Here is a 14,516-nt window from a genome sequence, read left to right on the forward strand (position 1 = left end):
AGATGAAACAAAAGACAACTCGTGGCCAACCTGACGTCGTTATGTAAGGTTTTGGTAAGCCTATGCAATCTCCTTCACGTTACAATCGGACCGACGCTACGTAGTCTGAATGTGTTGAGGATAGTGTGTTTGAAGTAGGCTGACTGGGGTCGGCAGTATTCAAGGATAAATTACTGGAGTCAGGTTCCAATAGAGAGAAAGTTTTGGTGATTTATGATACCGACTGTAATAAGGCAATTGCATTTAGTACGGTAGTGAAAGGATATAACGGTTTATAACCTTTCTCGACACAACGTCTATATTCACTTGATTCTAAACGTCATCCCAAAGGCTCATTTTGGGTGTCGGGTGTTACAAGCGTGTAACTATCGTGTACTTTATTGTAAGTATATGTATTTTTATTGTTGAATTAATAAAAAAACACGGTATCACGAATTTAATCAAGAACATGTGCTTAGGAAATGCAGTAAGTTGGTCTAGAGAGATTGTGTACTTACACTTGTAACGCATCATTTTGAATAATTTCAGATTAGGATTTTTTCCACGTAAGTTGATTGGTTGTTTTATCGTTACACGTAAAACCATTGACTTTATATCTACACGTAATACTATTACAACCACAGAGCACAGAGATAAAGCAGGGATTCATAATCCTACTTGTATTCATGAATACTCGTATTTCTACAATGTAAGTGGTTGCAATACGATGGAAATATTGCGTTGCATTTTAACTGGCTGTACGAAGAACCTAATTTTGCAAAAAAAAAACTTTGAATACATTTTTGAAGTTACCTAACTAGCAGTATATTAAAATCCGGAGATATTTAAATAAATAAAAAAGATCAATTAGTTTTATATACAAATTAGCATATTATTTGTTAATAAATTGAGATTGGAATAACATAATGTTTTGCTTACATCCGCATTCTCTATGCACCGATGGAAAACTATATGATAAAATCAGCCAATCGCACACCTAGCTTACTATATTAAAATCATTTTTACGTAATACTTTTCTTAGGTATTCTATTTCGATTGAAATATTATCTATATTTATCCAGATTCAGATCTGACACTACTTTGTACACTAACTCAATTAATAGAACACTTACAGTTGGTTGTATAAACACATTGATTGTAAAAAGCCAAATGTGATGTATGGACACAACTGTTAACAGAAAGTGTAGGTTATCTTAATGAGTAATTCTGCTCATATAAGTAATGTTTATACATTACATACTCGCCACGTGCTCAATCCTAATCGCCCATTTGATGGGGGTTTGACTTGTTTCTGCACATGATTGAAACTGGTTCCGTGTAATAACTTGCCTACTCGCGGCAATTTGGCGTTAGCTCGAGTTTTCGACGTAGGTAATCACTAATCACACGTCTGCTACCAACCGGTTACTTTTGACGTCATAACGCTCGTATTCAACATTCAACGGCTCGTTGATTGTTGTCAGTGACTATGGGCTGGAGCTACACAATACAATAGTCAATAGACTGATATCACAACAGCTGGTGCGTCATTGTAAGCAGCTCATGATAATGTATAGGGATAGCTGCGATTTGAATGACTCATACACCCACTCAACCCAGAGTAATTGTTGCTTGTTAGCTGTAGTTACGTGTGATAATCGTAGTTACGTCGGGCAATGAAGTTTTATTGTGAAAATGGATTTACTATGCGTAGATTTTGCCTTAAACTTAAGCCTGAGATAGCTTTACTGTATGTTTAATAGTCTTAAAGATTTTGGCTCCTGAAAAAAGTCAAGTTATTGGGAGATAGCACTTTCCAGAACATCTATTATCACTTTGTATAACTATTTAGTCTTTTTTTTTATCTTGTGGAGTTTTTTATGAGTGAAAATGTCAAAACACCATTTAATAGTTCTGTTGTGTTGAAAAAGTTCGAACATTCTCTTCCTCCCCTTTAAATGAAAGTGTTTTTTTTAAATACTTTTTTATCGCAGTAGACTTGGTCATTTAGGTGGTAAAAACTAACAACTAAACACATCGCACTGAAACCTGTATTGAAATTGTCTTTGACCGATCATATAGGATAACAAACCTACATAAGTTTGAGAGAGAATTCCCTATTACAGTAAATGTTTTTTATCCCTGCAGTATATACGCCAGATGTATGGTTTATACTGGACCTCCGACGTAGTGCGGCGCCAGACCGGCAGTATAGTATAAGCTACGTTCGGCGTTGACGTATGTTTGTATAACTTTGTTTGTCCGCTTTTAGAACTTTGCTTTGACTTCTCCAAGGTTTGTAGTTCTGTTTAGTCTTCTTTTCGCCTATTCCAAGGGAAAGCATAGTTTTATTTTATTCTCAAAGAATATGAAAGCTTTCGCTAAATTGTAAAAGGTCGGTTTAAAATCAATTCCAATCACACTGACTATGATTTCTGCACATTTGTTATACTGTTTATAACATATCCTAACCAATGAGATTGGCCAACTAATTAGTGAGTAAACCTTTAAAAAATGTAGTTAATCGTGCATGAAGAGGAGTCTCGGGTCTTAGTTTTTTTTGTTATGATACAAATTTAGCATACACTATAGTCCGTCCGTTTGGTTATGATACAAATTTAGCATACACTAGCTAGCTATACTTTGGTACTACGATTATTGGAAATGAACTAGCTGTTTTTCAGGCAACGGAAAGGGATGCTAAATAAGTGATTAATTGATGTGACCCAAGAATAGAAACTAACAATTATTGTAAATCGTAATGGATCTATAAGAGGTGAAGTATTCACACCTAGATCACGTGGAGCCGACGCATAGAATCTGGGAACGCACAATCCCAAGACGGTGGCATGGATGCATAGAGAGATCCTTACATCCCATATATCATCTCCACATTCCTAGCAGCAGGATCAGGACCCGGCCACGACTGAGTCATCCTCAGGTTTTACTGTCTCTTCCGACAGAATGTGAGGAATTTCAGAGACCGCGGCCGACGCGCACCGACCAGGCCCCATTCAAGACTTTTGTTTTCGTTTTTTACAGTCAGTTTAAATTGAACACACACGAAGGATCACTTTCACGTGTGACCTTTAATGAACCGTTAGTTTTATTGTCTCTAATTGTGTTCCCGAAAAGATATTGTAAATGTTTACTCTGTTTCAGCAGGCCTCTAATACCAAGAGAATTTCCATTTGCTTCATTGGATATTTATCTAAACAGATCCCAAACAAAATAATTTTTTTCCGAAATCTACGCCTAATAAAATATAATGAAAAGTACTGTTTGTTCGATTAATTAATTGCTAGCACCTGCAAAGCAATACTCGACATTCTTATTCAATGTCTACGATGAAACAACCACATATTTTTAATAAAAAAAGAATGTCTATTCATTTACTCTCTATAAGGATGATATAGAGGACAACATAGGCTACTGCTTTTGACACTTTACTGTATCTCGGCACAGATTACAAAGTGTTGATCTCAATAACCGTTCTGTGCATTGGACATGAGCTGTATTTCGCACTATGTACACTCTGTTATGACTTCCCTGTCCAGCAACTACTCGCCGAACGCCTCAAGCCAACTTTCAGATCACAATCGCAGACACGCGATGTATTGTTCGACCCCTAGTATCACTCCGTTCATCTGCACTATTTTTCAACATTCTATGGACACAGTATACCAATCTAGATAAACCATATCGTTTTAAAGCGCATGTTGTTCCGTTCCGTTGTTTTCGTATTCTGGTACTCACTGATACGATACTCTTCCTATGGGTGAAATTGATATTTTCATAATTACTATTTGATCCCATATTAAGATGAACAAATTTACTTTGAGATTTATGGTATTTACTTACAAAATGTCTCCGATTTATAGATGTACCAAGACTACTCTGGCTTACCTGAAACGAACAATTGGTTGTTAAAACTACTTTATGAAAACTGGTTTTTACTGTTGTAAATTATAACAGGATATTTAGAATTACCGTTTATAAATGTATATACACACACACTAGAGTTTAATAAGCAAACATAACGGGAAAATATTCTAAGTTATTTTTTATTCTGTGTAACACAAAATATGTTAATTTTTAACAAGGAGTCAGATGATCTATCAAAAATGCACAAGTACTTTTGTTATGTTGACGATTTCTCAAATTGCGAGTACATTTGAAGCTAAAAATTTCAAAATCGAAGTATAAGAATAAAAGATTACCATACAATTTAGTAAGAGGTTTAATACAGTAGAACGTAAAGTATTCTTGACATGCATGAACGCGTTCTGACTCTACTTGACTTGACTTCCTTGACTTGGTGATTTCTTGAGTTGAATGAGTGTGCTGAAAATAAACTTAAACTTAATACAACCCGATCTTTAGAGCCATAATTTCAAGAATAAGACATTTTCAAGTACACTGTTTAAGAATATGTGCGTATATGCTGACCAAAGTTAGTAAATCGAGCACAGTGGGACAAGCAAATTCATACAAAAACCCCGAAAAGTGAACCTTAAGTGTAGTTACTGTATTAAATTATTTATGGAAATCAAGGCCAAAAGGACGGTTAACTTTGCGTTTAGATAATAATCGTACTAGGAAAACCGCATAAGAAACATAACGTTGATAACAACTTGGTGCTTGAATTCTAGCAATTGTAGCAAGATTCTTAAATGTGTTTGAAAACTTGTTAGTAATTGATTTTAAATGCGTAACATGTATTTATATTGCCATACTAAATTTAAATAAATAAAGATTTGCAATCGTATTTTAGTATTGTTTTCATATTAAAATTACTAAAACATAAACACTATATTGGAAATAATACTGTTCAATGGTATAAAATTATTGGTGTACCGAAACAAATGTTGAAAGTAAAAAAACCTATTACTTTAATTACATCAAAACTTCATTAAAACAACGTTTATAGTAGAACACGCATTTAATAGGTAAGTTTGCAAATTCATCTTCTCCATAATTTACTTACATTTCTCTTATTTTAATTGTGTTATTAGCAGTCAGAGTTTGTTATTTTTTAAACAGTTCAGGACTGTAAAAGAACATCTTGAATGAGGGACAAATGGGTGAGTTTGGCAGAAATCGCCTGAGAAATGTGTAACTTTACCAGAAAAGAGAATTTTCCTTAAATTGCGGTAAATAATCAATCAATCACTGATATTATAAATGAAATCATCATGCTTCATCAATTATTATTAGCTTAGCTGAGTCAACAAATCTCCCCCGGATAGAGTTTGAAGCAAGCAACTATTATTAAAATTGCAATGTCTTGACATTTTTCACAACTTAAGTTAAGTTAAATGTGTAACTATTGTGCGAAGTGGCACTTTGCGCTCGCTGCACATTATATAATTCCTACAGTTATAATAAAGCATATAAATAATAAGATTAACATAAGGATGGAAATGCAACTTTGAGGGAACCTCTTACAAAAGTGCTTAAAAAATTAAAAACCACCTTAGTAACTATAGATCAGGGAAATATTTTTGATCCACTTCAATCATTGAAATCGGTGTAAAAATGAGGAAGGAGTCCTGTTCACAAAAATCTGCTTTGCGTATATTATATGTATGTAATTTCAAATTCAAAATTTAGTTTTAGATAAGTTAACCATTAATATCACACTAGCAATAAAGTATTCATGTCCAGCATTTAAATTTATCCCAAACAGATGAACTTGTAATTTTAATATGTAGTTACAACTAATCCACTAACCCCATAGCTAAGGATCATTTTTGAACAGCAAAATGCAAAACAGTTAAGAGAAGAAAACCGTTAATTAGTCTCCGTATCAAAAATCATAATTCTTCACAAAGTGTACGGACGTGAGATTTGTAAACTGATATTCTTAATTTGTGTGATAGTAGACAATGAACAGTGTTGGGCTATTTGATGGAGTAGTGCATGTGTGATGGTGAACTGTGTTGCCTTTATGCTGGATTAAGTGTGTGGTGTAGTGACTGTTTATTTTGGCTATTATATGGAGTTGTGTATGTGCGATGTGATCTGAGTGAGCTGTTTTTTGGCTATTTGACATGTGATGGTGAACTGGGTTAGCTATTTAATATAACACATGTGTGATGTTTAACTGTACTTTCCTATTTGATAAAGTGTGTAAGACTGTTTATTTTGACTATTTTATGGAGTAGTGTATGTGCGACGTGACCTGGGTGAGCTGTTTTGGGTTATTTGACATGTGATGGTGAACTTTGCTGCCTTTTTGCTGGATTAAATGTGTGGTGTAGTGACTGTTTATTTTGGCTATTTTATGGAGTAGTGTATGTACGATGTGAGCTGTTTTGGGCTATAAGACATGTGATGTTGAACTGTGCTGTGCTATTTGATAAAGAACACTACATGTGTGATGTTGAACTGTTGGGCTATGTTGAGCTGTTGTGTGTTGGGCTATGTGATGGAGTACATATTTTGTGATGGTGAACTGTGTTGGGATGTTTGATGAAGTGATGATGTACGGTGTTGGGCTATGTGATGGAGTACATATTTTGTGATGGTGAACTGTGTTGGGATGTTTGATGAAGTGATGATGTACGGTGTTGGGCTATGTGATGGAGTACATATTTTGTGATGTTGAACTGTGTTGGGATGTTTGATGAAGTGATGATGTACGGTGTTGGGCTATGTGATGGAGTACATATTTTGTGATGGTGAACTGTGTTGGGATGTTTGATGAAGTGATGATGTACGGTGTTGGGCTATGTGATGGAGTACATATTTTGTGATGGTGAACTGTGTTGGGATGTTTGATGAAGTGATGATGTACGGTGTTGGGCTATTTGTGCGCGGCCTCGGCGCGGCCTCAGTGGCTGGGAGGTCGCCAGCCGTCCTCGGTCATACACTGTATGTGACTTACCTCCTCACCACCCTCTATAGTCATCACTGTGTATAGGAAATATGCTGACGGTAAATCACAGCTTGGGTTTTATTCATCTATTTTCACAAGGAATACCAATAGGTAAGCATGCTATCTAACGTGTAACTTGCAACTTTTCTCCAGACAAAATAAATATGGACCTAAAAACCTCTGACTTTACAAGTTTGTACGAAATGACCACGGGCCACTGACGAGTCAATGTGAAAGTCTGTGTGTAAGCCTGAGCCGGACCAGTGACTATCTAGTTACAACCACAACTGATGCCGAAGCCAACAACGTGTTTGCTCTCCAAAAATTGTTTATTATTATTATTTTTTTTAACAGCATACTAAATTAATGGAATATAATGTAACAGTTATAATTTGCTTACGAATGTGTCTACATGTTTGTAGAGTGAGACAGTTTTATTAAATAAAAAATATACATTTTACAAGATAATCAGTGGAATTACAGTTAGGGTACTGTGATAATCCCTCTTGCACAATCTTCTCTTTGTGATGTTGAGTGTTGTGTTGTAAACGGCCCAGTAAGCTAGTTCTGTCTTGGCCGTACTTGACTTCTCATTATTTTTCCTTAACGTGGACAAGGTTATCCAAATCTAGCTTTGTAGGTATTTGAGTTATATTTTGCTAGCCAATTTTACTCCATTGCCTCGACGGATACCTTGTTCTTCACATGTTTGCTTGATGTTTTGGATTGCCAAGTTAAAATGTCCATCATAATAAATTGAAATTCCACTGAAACTTAAACAATAAAAGCCAAAATGATTTGTATTTAAAACGTTAGATTCCTTTACATTGCTTTCACTACGTTGATATTATGATTATGAAGTTTGAGGTTTTCAATACTTAAATAGTTATTTGTGTAATTAGTGGGCGGATTGGCACTTTGCTGCACACGAGTCGTAGGCGAGTATGGAAAATTTCTCGAGTGCAGCAAAGGCAATTTGCACTCGTGTTACACATTCTATTTTTCCTACAGTTATTTTAAAGCATAAAAATAATTAGTCCACTAAAGAACACGTTTTAAGTTAGAATAAATCCAAGCGTTGAACGAAATGGGAAACACTGCAACAGCTGATCGTAGTAGTAGTATCAGTGTTGCCAACCTATTTCCAAGCGTACACGGATTACGTGCATAATAAAAGCACGCTGTTTTGTGTTGTTTGGTTGCAATATTGGTGTACGAAAAAAAAGAGTGCGGCAAAAGTAGGTAAATGCAGCAATAAGCAACTTTCTGTACTATAATCAGTGCAAGGAAGCCTGCTTTATCAGGTGACTGTAGAAAAAATAATTATAATCAGCTGGTGACTTGAGAAATTTATACGTAATGTATAAATTTGATTATACAGGTGGCAAACAACTGGTCTCCGGACTGAAACCATGCATGGAAAGTCCATTAAAACAGAGTAGGTCGTGTGGTAAAAATCACTTTTCTCCGAAGAAAGGAGTAGACTTTGGATTGTCACGATGAAGATATCTTTTCCCATTGAACGAATCGTTTCCCATTGAACGAAATGGGAAACACTGCAACAGCTGATCGTAGTTGTAGTATCTTTAAGTATAAATACTAAGACGTATTTACACGTGTAACAATTTCTAATAGACATATATTTATTTAGACATAATGGACGTATGTATATACGTGTAACAATTTCTTCTTGTAACACGAGTTACAAGTGATTTTCTATATTTGAAAATTCTTCACATATTTTTGTTACAATATTATTTTTTCCAAACAAAATTGGACTCTATGATTGGTCAACTTATTGTCATGAATATATAGGTTAGTCGTAAAATTTAAATTCCAAAATAGTACGATAGCAACGCAAGAACTCGTTAGGTAATAAGATTTGCGGGAAAGTTCGCTTCAAATTCGCTTTGGCCCGAATCTAATGGGTTGGATGAATGGGCTCTGATACAATCAACAATTTCTTATCCCTGGATGTCTAATTGGTTTCTGTCTGCAAAATCAGCGAGGGGCGGAGTCGAGAACTTTCCAAGCCTTCGGAGCTGAGATCCTGACGGATCGACCATACGTTACACAGGGGCGGAGACCGATAAGTGTGTGTAGTAAAGCTAATTGTCAGGTACTCATCTGAGACTGTGGTGCTCGGGGTAAATTGACTGAGTTTGCAAACTTTCGCCTCCAAACAGAGATTTAATTTCTCAGATATCTAAGAGCGACTTCCTTAGGCTTCAACGCACAGGTTCTTAGTGATGGTGAAGACTTGTATTGAAATGTAGGGACTATGAGTTTCAATGCCGATCACAACACAGAAGTGTGGCGTCATCACAGATTAGTATAGGAGTTCTCCACTAACTATGCAAAATGTGCCCCACAAGACCAAACCAGGAATAAATTCGAGGCACCTTTTGGTGACCCATATTCTGCATTGTTAGTTGACGAGTTCATGCTGAGCCGGGAAAAGTACATTCTTACCAAATCATAATGTAGGTACCTTGTAAATTGATTCAAAAATTATCACTATATTTAGCATTGAGCAGGATTAAAATTATATCTTCTATGGTATTTTATGACAAAATGTTAAATGTAACATCACCTGTTTCCCTTTAATACTGTTGTAATGCAATAGAGCTTATCTTGTGCAGTGTGTAAATTATTTTTACCCAAATACATTTTACTAGCGTTCAAATTGAAACTTAATTGAGCGGAGCAAAGCGAAGCGACCTAAACTCTTATACTTCACTCCTGCTTTTGTTTTACAAATACTCCTCCTGAACGGCTGAAGCGATCTGCGCGAAATTTAGCACAGTGATAGAACAGTGATAGTAACCAACCATGGAAAGGTATGGATCTGAAATTGTACAAATCGGACCAAATAACGTTTACCTACATGAATTTAAGCTTTTAGAAATTTAACAGGTGGGTTAATTGGTCACCATGACATTATTTGCGAGATAACAATAAAAAGGTAAACAAGAGTCGCAACATATGTTAGTCAACGAATAGCACATTACAAATTCCGTACACGGAAAAAGGAAAGATCAATCGGATCAATAGCGTTGAGCATAATTTACTACAAAATAAATAACCAATAATTAGGTTCGCTGGAATAGGCTGACGCACCATTGAAGTATATATCTCATTTACGAAAAACAAATGTAGCACTGACTTTAGAAAAGTATTTGATTAATATGCTAGCTCCGCTCAATATTGCAAGCAGACAACTGCATTGTACACCTAGTAAAAAAATTAATAACATTTCTAAGATGAACTCTAAAAAAATCACAATCCTCTATTGCCAAAACATTGAGTGCATACCGTATTATTTGTGCGGTGTTCCTTCTCACAAATAGATATTGTATTTACCCGTGTTAGTTTCTGCCAAATACTGTATTTTATTTGTGAGAGACAGACTTTATTTATGCTGTACATAGCTGTCTATATTAAAGATTTGCCATAGAATTGATAGTACTTTACTGTACTTGGAATTGTCTTACGATAGGAAATTACAACTGTTCTTTCCGATAGTAAATTTGAAAAGAGCGGCGATAATTCTAAGTGTCGCTAGTTGTTACGTTGATGGCGTAGTTCTATTTAATGGTGTTCCCACTACAGCTGTTCATTATCCTGTTGCACAACTCAGCGAAGGTGTTGAATATCATTACAGCTAATATCAAGACGCTGCACGCTGCACGCTACACGCTGCACGCTACACGCTGCACGCTGCACGCTACACGCTGCACGCTGCACGCTACACGCTGCACGCTGCACGCTACACGCTGCACGCTACACGCTACACGCTGCACGCTACACGCTGCACGCTGCACGCTACACGCTGCACGCTGCACGCTACACGCTGCACGCTACACGCTGCACGCTGCACGCTGCACGTGTAACTCTGACAACTTAGTGTGATGGCCGCAGAACGTGTTATGTTGGTTGTATCACGTCATCTGCTGACGACTGGCGAGATAGCATATACATATGCTACTCTGACTATAAACGCATATCATTAAAAAAAGTAGTAAGCAGCTTATTGTTTTCTATTATTTTATTAAGATAAGTCTGTTTGGACTAGCTTTTATCATTAAAACCATGTTGATAAATTTAAAAGTGTACAATTTACAACAATTCAATTTATAACATTTGTTTACATGCACACGTCAGCTCAACAATTGTTTGGATAGCCGAGTGTGGTAGTGTGCTCGCCATTAAATCTAAAGGTTGCTGATTCAATCCCAAGTGGGCTTGATTATGGAACAGACGCCACTTGTCATGGGCTTACATAAGGACACCAGGATTTGAAATCCAATCAAAACTTTATATCGTTAACATGCCCAAATATACGCCAAACCAAGACCCACTTCAAAGCTCAATATAATCTAAACTGTCATTTCGAACTACAATGGGTGTTTTAAAGTCTTTATAAACCAAGACAGACTTTAATTAAATTAGCACAAGATATTTAGTCAAAGTGGAGCAGACAATGAGATAAATTAAAAGACTGTGGGTGGAGGGGGAGGGGAGTCAGTAATGAGGACGAGGTGTTAGAATAATGGTGGCGGTGCTGCTGCCAGATGACCAGCCTTGGAACTAACTACAGTATACCCAGAATACAACGATACAACGTACTGTAGTGTGCTGTGCTTGTAACAATACACACTGAGAACTAGTCAAGGCAGTGCGTATATGTTAAATTCAATGTCTATTTTATCACTTAAACTGTGAAACACCTTTTAATTCATTGGCAATAGAAACAAATTGATCGAACTAAAACATATTAGTAAAAGTAGGTAACGTATATCTTATTAGAATGTCATTGTTTTAAAAACAAATCTGAACTCAATCTATGAACCTCTCAATATTTCAAATTGCGTTAGTCAAATTGACTAATAGATATCGCTGCAATGTTGTAATTTTTCAAGCAATTCTTTATAACATAACCTTCAGAGACTAAATTGTTACTCAAACAAATTAATCAACTATAAAGTCTTCAATTGAATTTTATGTTTTCCGTGTTGTAAACATATTTTTTTCAAAATACACTACTTCGTTGAAATCTAACACAACGTTTAAGCAGCTAATTGTAAGCTACAGGATACAGGAGTATAAACTACTTATTTACAGTTTTGCCTCATCTTGAAAATCATTAGTATCCAAACGTCAATGAAATTATCCAATCAAGGTTTTCTAGCAATGTAATAACAATAAATAGAAGGGGAGTCTCTTGCACCTCGTCGGGAACTACGAGTGAGTTATCCTATACAACTTAATAAAAAGCGAGGCAGATGTATGTGTGTGTCTTTTTTCAATACCTATATCTAAAAACTCCGTATGTAATTACGTTAACTTATAAAGCGTAATGGAGTGCCATACTACTTATTAATCCTATTATTGATGTGCATTATAAAACTTTATAAGTACACAAACAATATACACCTATAGTGTGAAATAATACAAAATAAGGTGTCGCCACAACGATTTAATTTATGCATTGATGTTCACGACGGAAATGTGAATAAATAATAGTTTAAATCCTGAAGGGCTAATATTCATACAATTGTAAGACAATTAATTTCTTATAAACGTTTTGACACTTTGATTTACATGCATTCTGCGGTACAACTGAAAGTATTTGCACGTATTTATGAGTAATTATATCATCAAGGTTTCTCATAGTTAAATACATTGCAGACGTATTTAAAGTTGTTAGTTTATGCATTGCAGACGAGGGCCAATAAAGCAATATTGGAAACATAAGAGCAATGGCCAAAGGATCACTAACAGCTGGGTCAGTTATAACCCCCATTTAAAGAGATGTGCACGACAATAAGTCACGTTCCCAGATTGGTCTGACAGCTCAAGACTCACACTTGTCAACACAGCATAAATTTCAATATATGCTATGGACGAGAATGGAGGTGGGCGGTTTTCTAGAACGTAGCCCAGCTCAAAGTTTGCACAGTCCAATGCTTATTCTAGATTACTTAATCGGTTATTGCAATAAACTATGTACATGACCAAATTTTCAGGAACCCAGAAAAGGAGTTTACTTATAACGTTCAATTCACCTTATCAGTTTATCAGTTATGTTTATTTTTCATTTTAGAATTGAACTATTAGGACGAGCGATTTACTTGCATTTAGCAATAAGGGATAAAAAGAAACTCCTTTAAGGACACAACAACCTAGAAAGATTTTCAAAACAGGTGGTTATAGGCAATCTTTGATTTTTATCATGGCCTCCATTAATACAATACTTTTTGTCAAGACCAAGCCACGATTTAATTGAATAATTAATCAATTTTGCAATGATAGTACACAGGTATTCAGCATGAATCTGGTTGAATCTAATCAGCGTCTCTTCGATTATGAAATTTCTAACTCCACGGGACACTTGTCAATACGTTATCCATAACAGTTCCATATACTATTTGTGTCGAAGTCATAAAAAACAAACGCCAATGACTCATTTTAACGAACAGAGTTTGAGTTGTCTCATAGCATTCATTGGGAAAAAACCAAAGGACATTTTAACTCGGTCTCCTTTCCTTGCCAAGTGAGTAAGAGCGCATGTGTGTATGTGTTTTGAACAGTGTATGTGTTTGTGTGTATGTGTTTTGGGCAGTGTATGTGGTGATTGTTTGGTTTGGCTTCTTGCATTACTGACTGACGTTACATGGTCTGAGTCATGTCTAGACTCGACATACATTACAATGTTATAATGGACAAAATCTGCCATTGGTTGAAAGACATTAGCAATAAATATAAATAGGTGTAGTCGCATCCACTAACTATGTAAAATATAAATATGTTAATTTGAAATTCGTATTGTTCAAAGTAATGAATTTCAGTAGACTAGTTGTCACACGTAGGGATGTAACCTTTTACCAGGTGAACACAGCGGCTTCTTTGCTACCAGAGCAAGTCCAATAGATTTCACTTGATAAGCCCGTATATACGATATACTTTGTACTCTATGCTCTGTTCTGATCTCGCTATCTCAACCGCTCAATTTGTTATGTACCATGTTGAGGCTCCAATCCGCGAAAATAACGAATTCGAAAAGAGTATCCCACAAAGTGGGTATTTGTAATAAATATTAGCACTCGATAAAACAATGAATGTTATCATTTATATTTTGTCAAGAGAGGATTCCAATTTCAATTCCTACGTGTATAAGGACCCCCCTACGTCTGCAGAGAGCAAATACCCTAATGTTCTTTGGTATTTTCTCAATGTAGCCTATATTTGTGATTTTCAATATGCACTCCGTTATCCAAGCACCAACTCACCTCCAAGGTGCGTCCGAACTCATCGTGTCGTGTTTCCACCACTGTTCCGTACCGAATATTCACAAGATGGCTCACTGCACTGTCACGTTACATGAAACTGAAAGTGTTAGTAAAAAGTTAAGTTTTTAGGGACGTGGGTTATCCCACGGGACTACAGCTACTGAGCGGACGGGAGTCGGGACCACCCCACCCTTCTCCCACTGGAGTTGGCGTTGTAGCTCGCGATATAAATACGTTGTCCAGGCGAGTCTGGCAGACGACACTAGCAGAATCGCCACTATTGTTGCTAAACAAACACCAACCATCGGCCACCAGTGACAGATATCCTTCAGCGGATCATTACTGCGTAGATTAGGTGAGGAAGC

The 14,516-nt window shown here is 36.2% G+C and overlaps 1 protein-coding gene across 1 annotated transcript in view; it reads right to left on the reverse strand.

The window, feature by feature from the left end:
• The window catches only part of LOC128983614 (uncharacterized), a gene marked incomplete at its 5' end in the record, with an annotated part of 73,487 nt that extends 59,249 nt beyond the window's left edge, over positions 1-14,238 (reverse strand). Inside the window, one exon of the mRNA XM_054402972.1 lies at positions 14,152-14,238. Coding sequence (XP_054258947.1) covers positions 14,152-14,238 — 87 coding nt within the window. The remainder of the gene's footprint in view (positions 1-14,151) is intronic.
• Positions 14,239-14,516: the final 278 nt, after the last annotated feature.

This window comes from Macrosteles quadrilineatus, unplaced genomic scaffold (assembly GCF_028750875.1).
Source record: "Macrosteles quadrilineatus isolate MER2022 unplaced genomic scaffold, UCM_ALF_1.0 Scaffold_1__1_contigs__length_201487025, whole genome shotgun sequence".
NCBI classification, from domain to species: Eukaryota; Metazoa; Arthropoda; class Insecta; order Hemiptera; family Cicadellidae; genus Macrosteles; species Macrosteles quadrilineatus.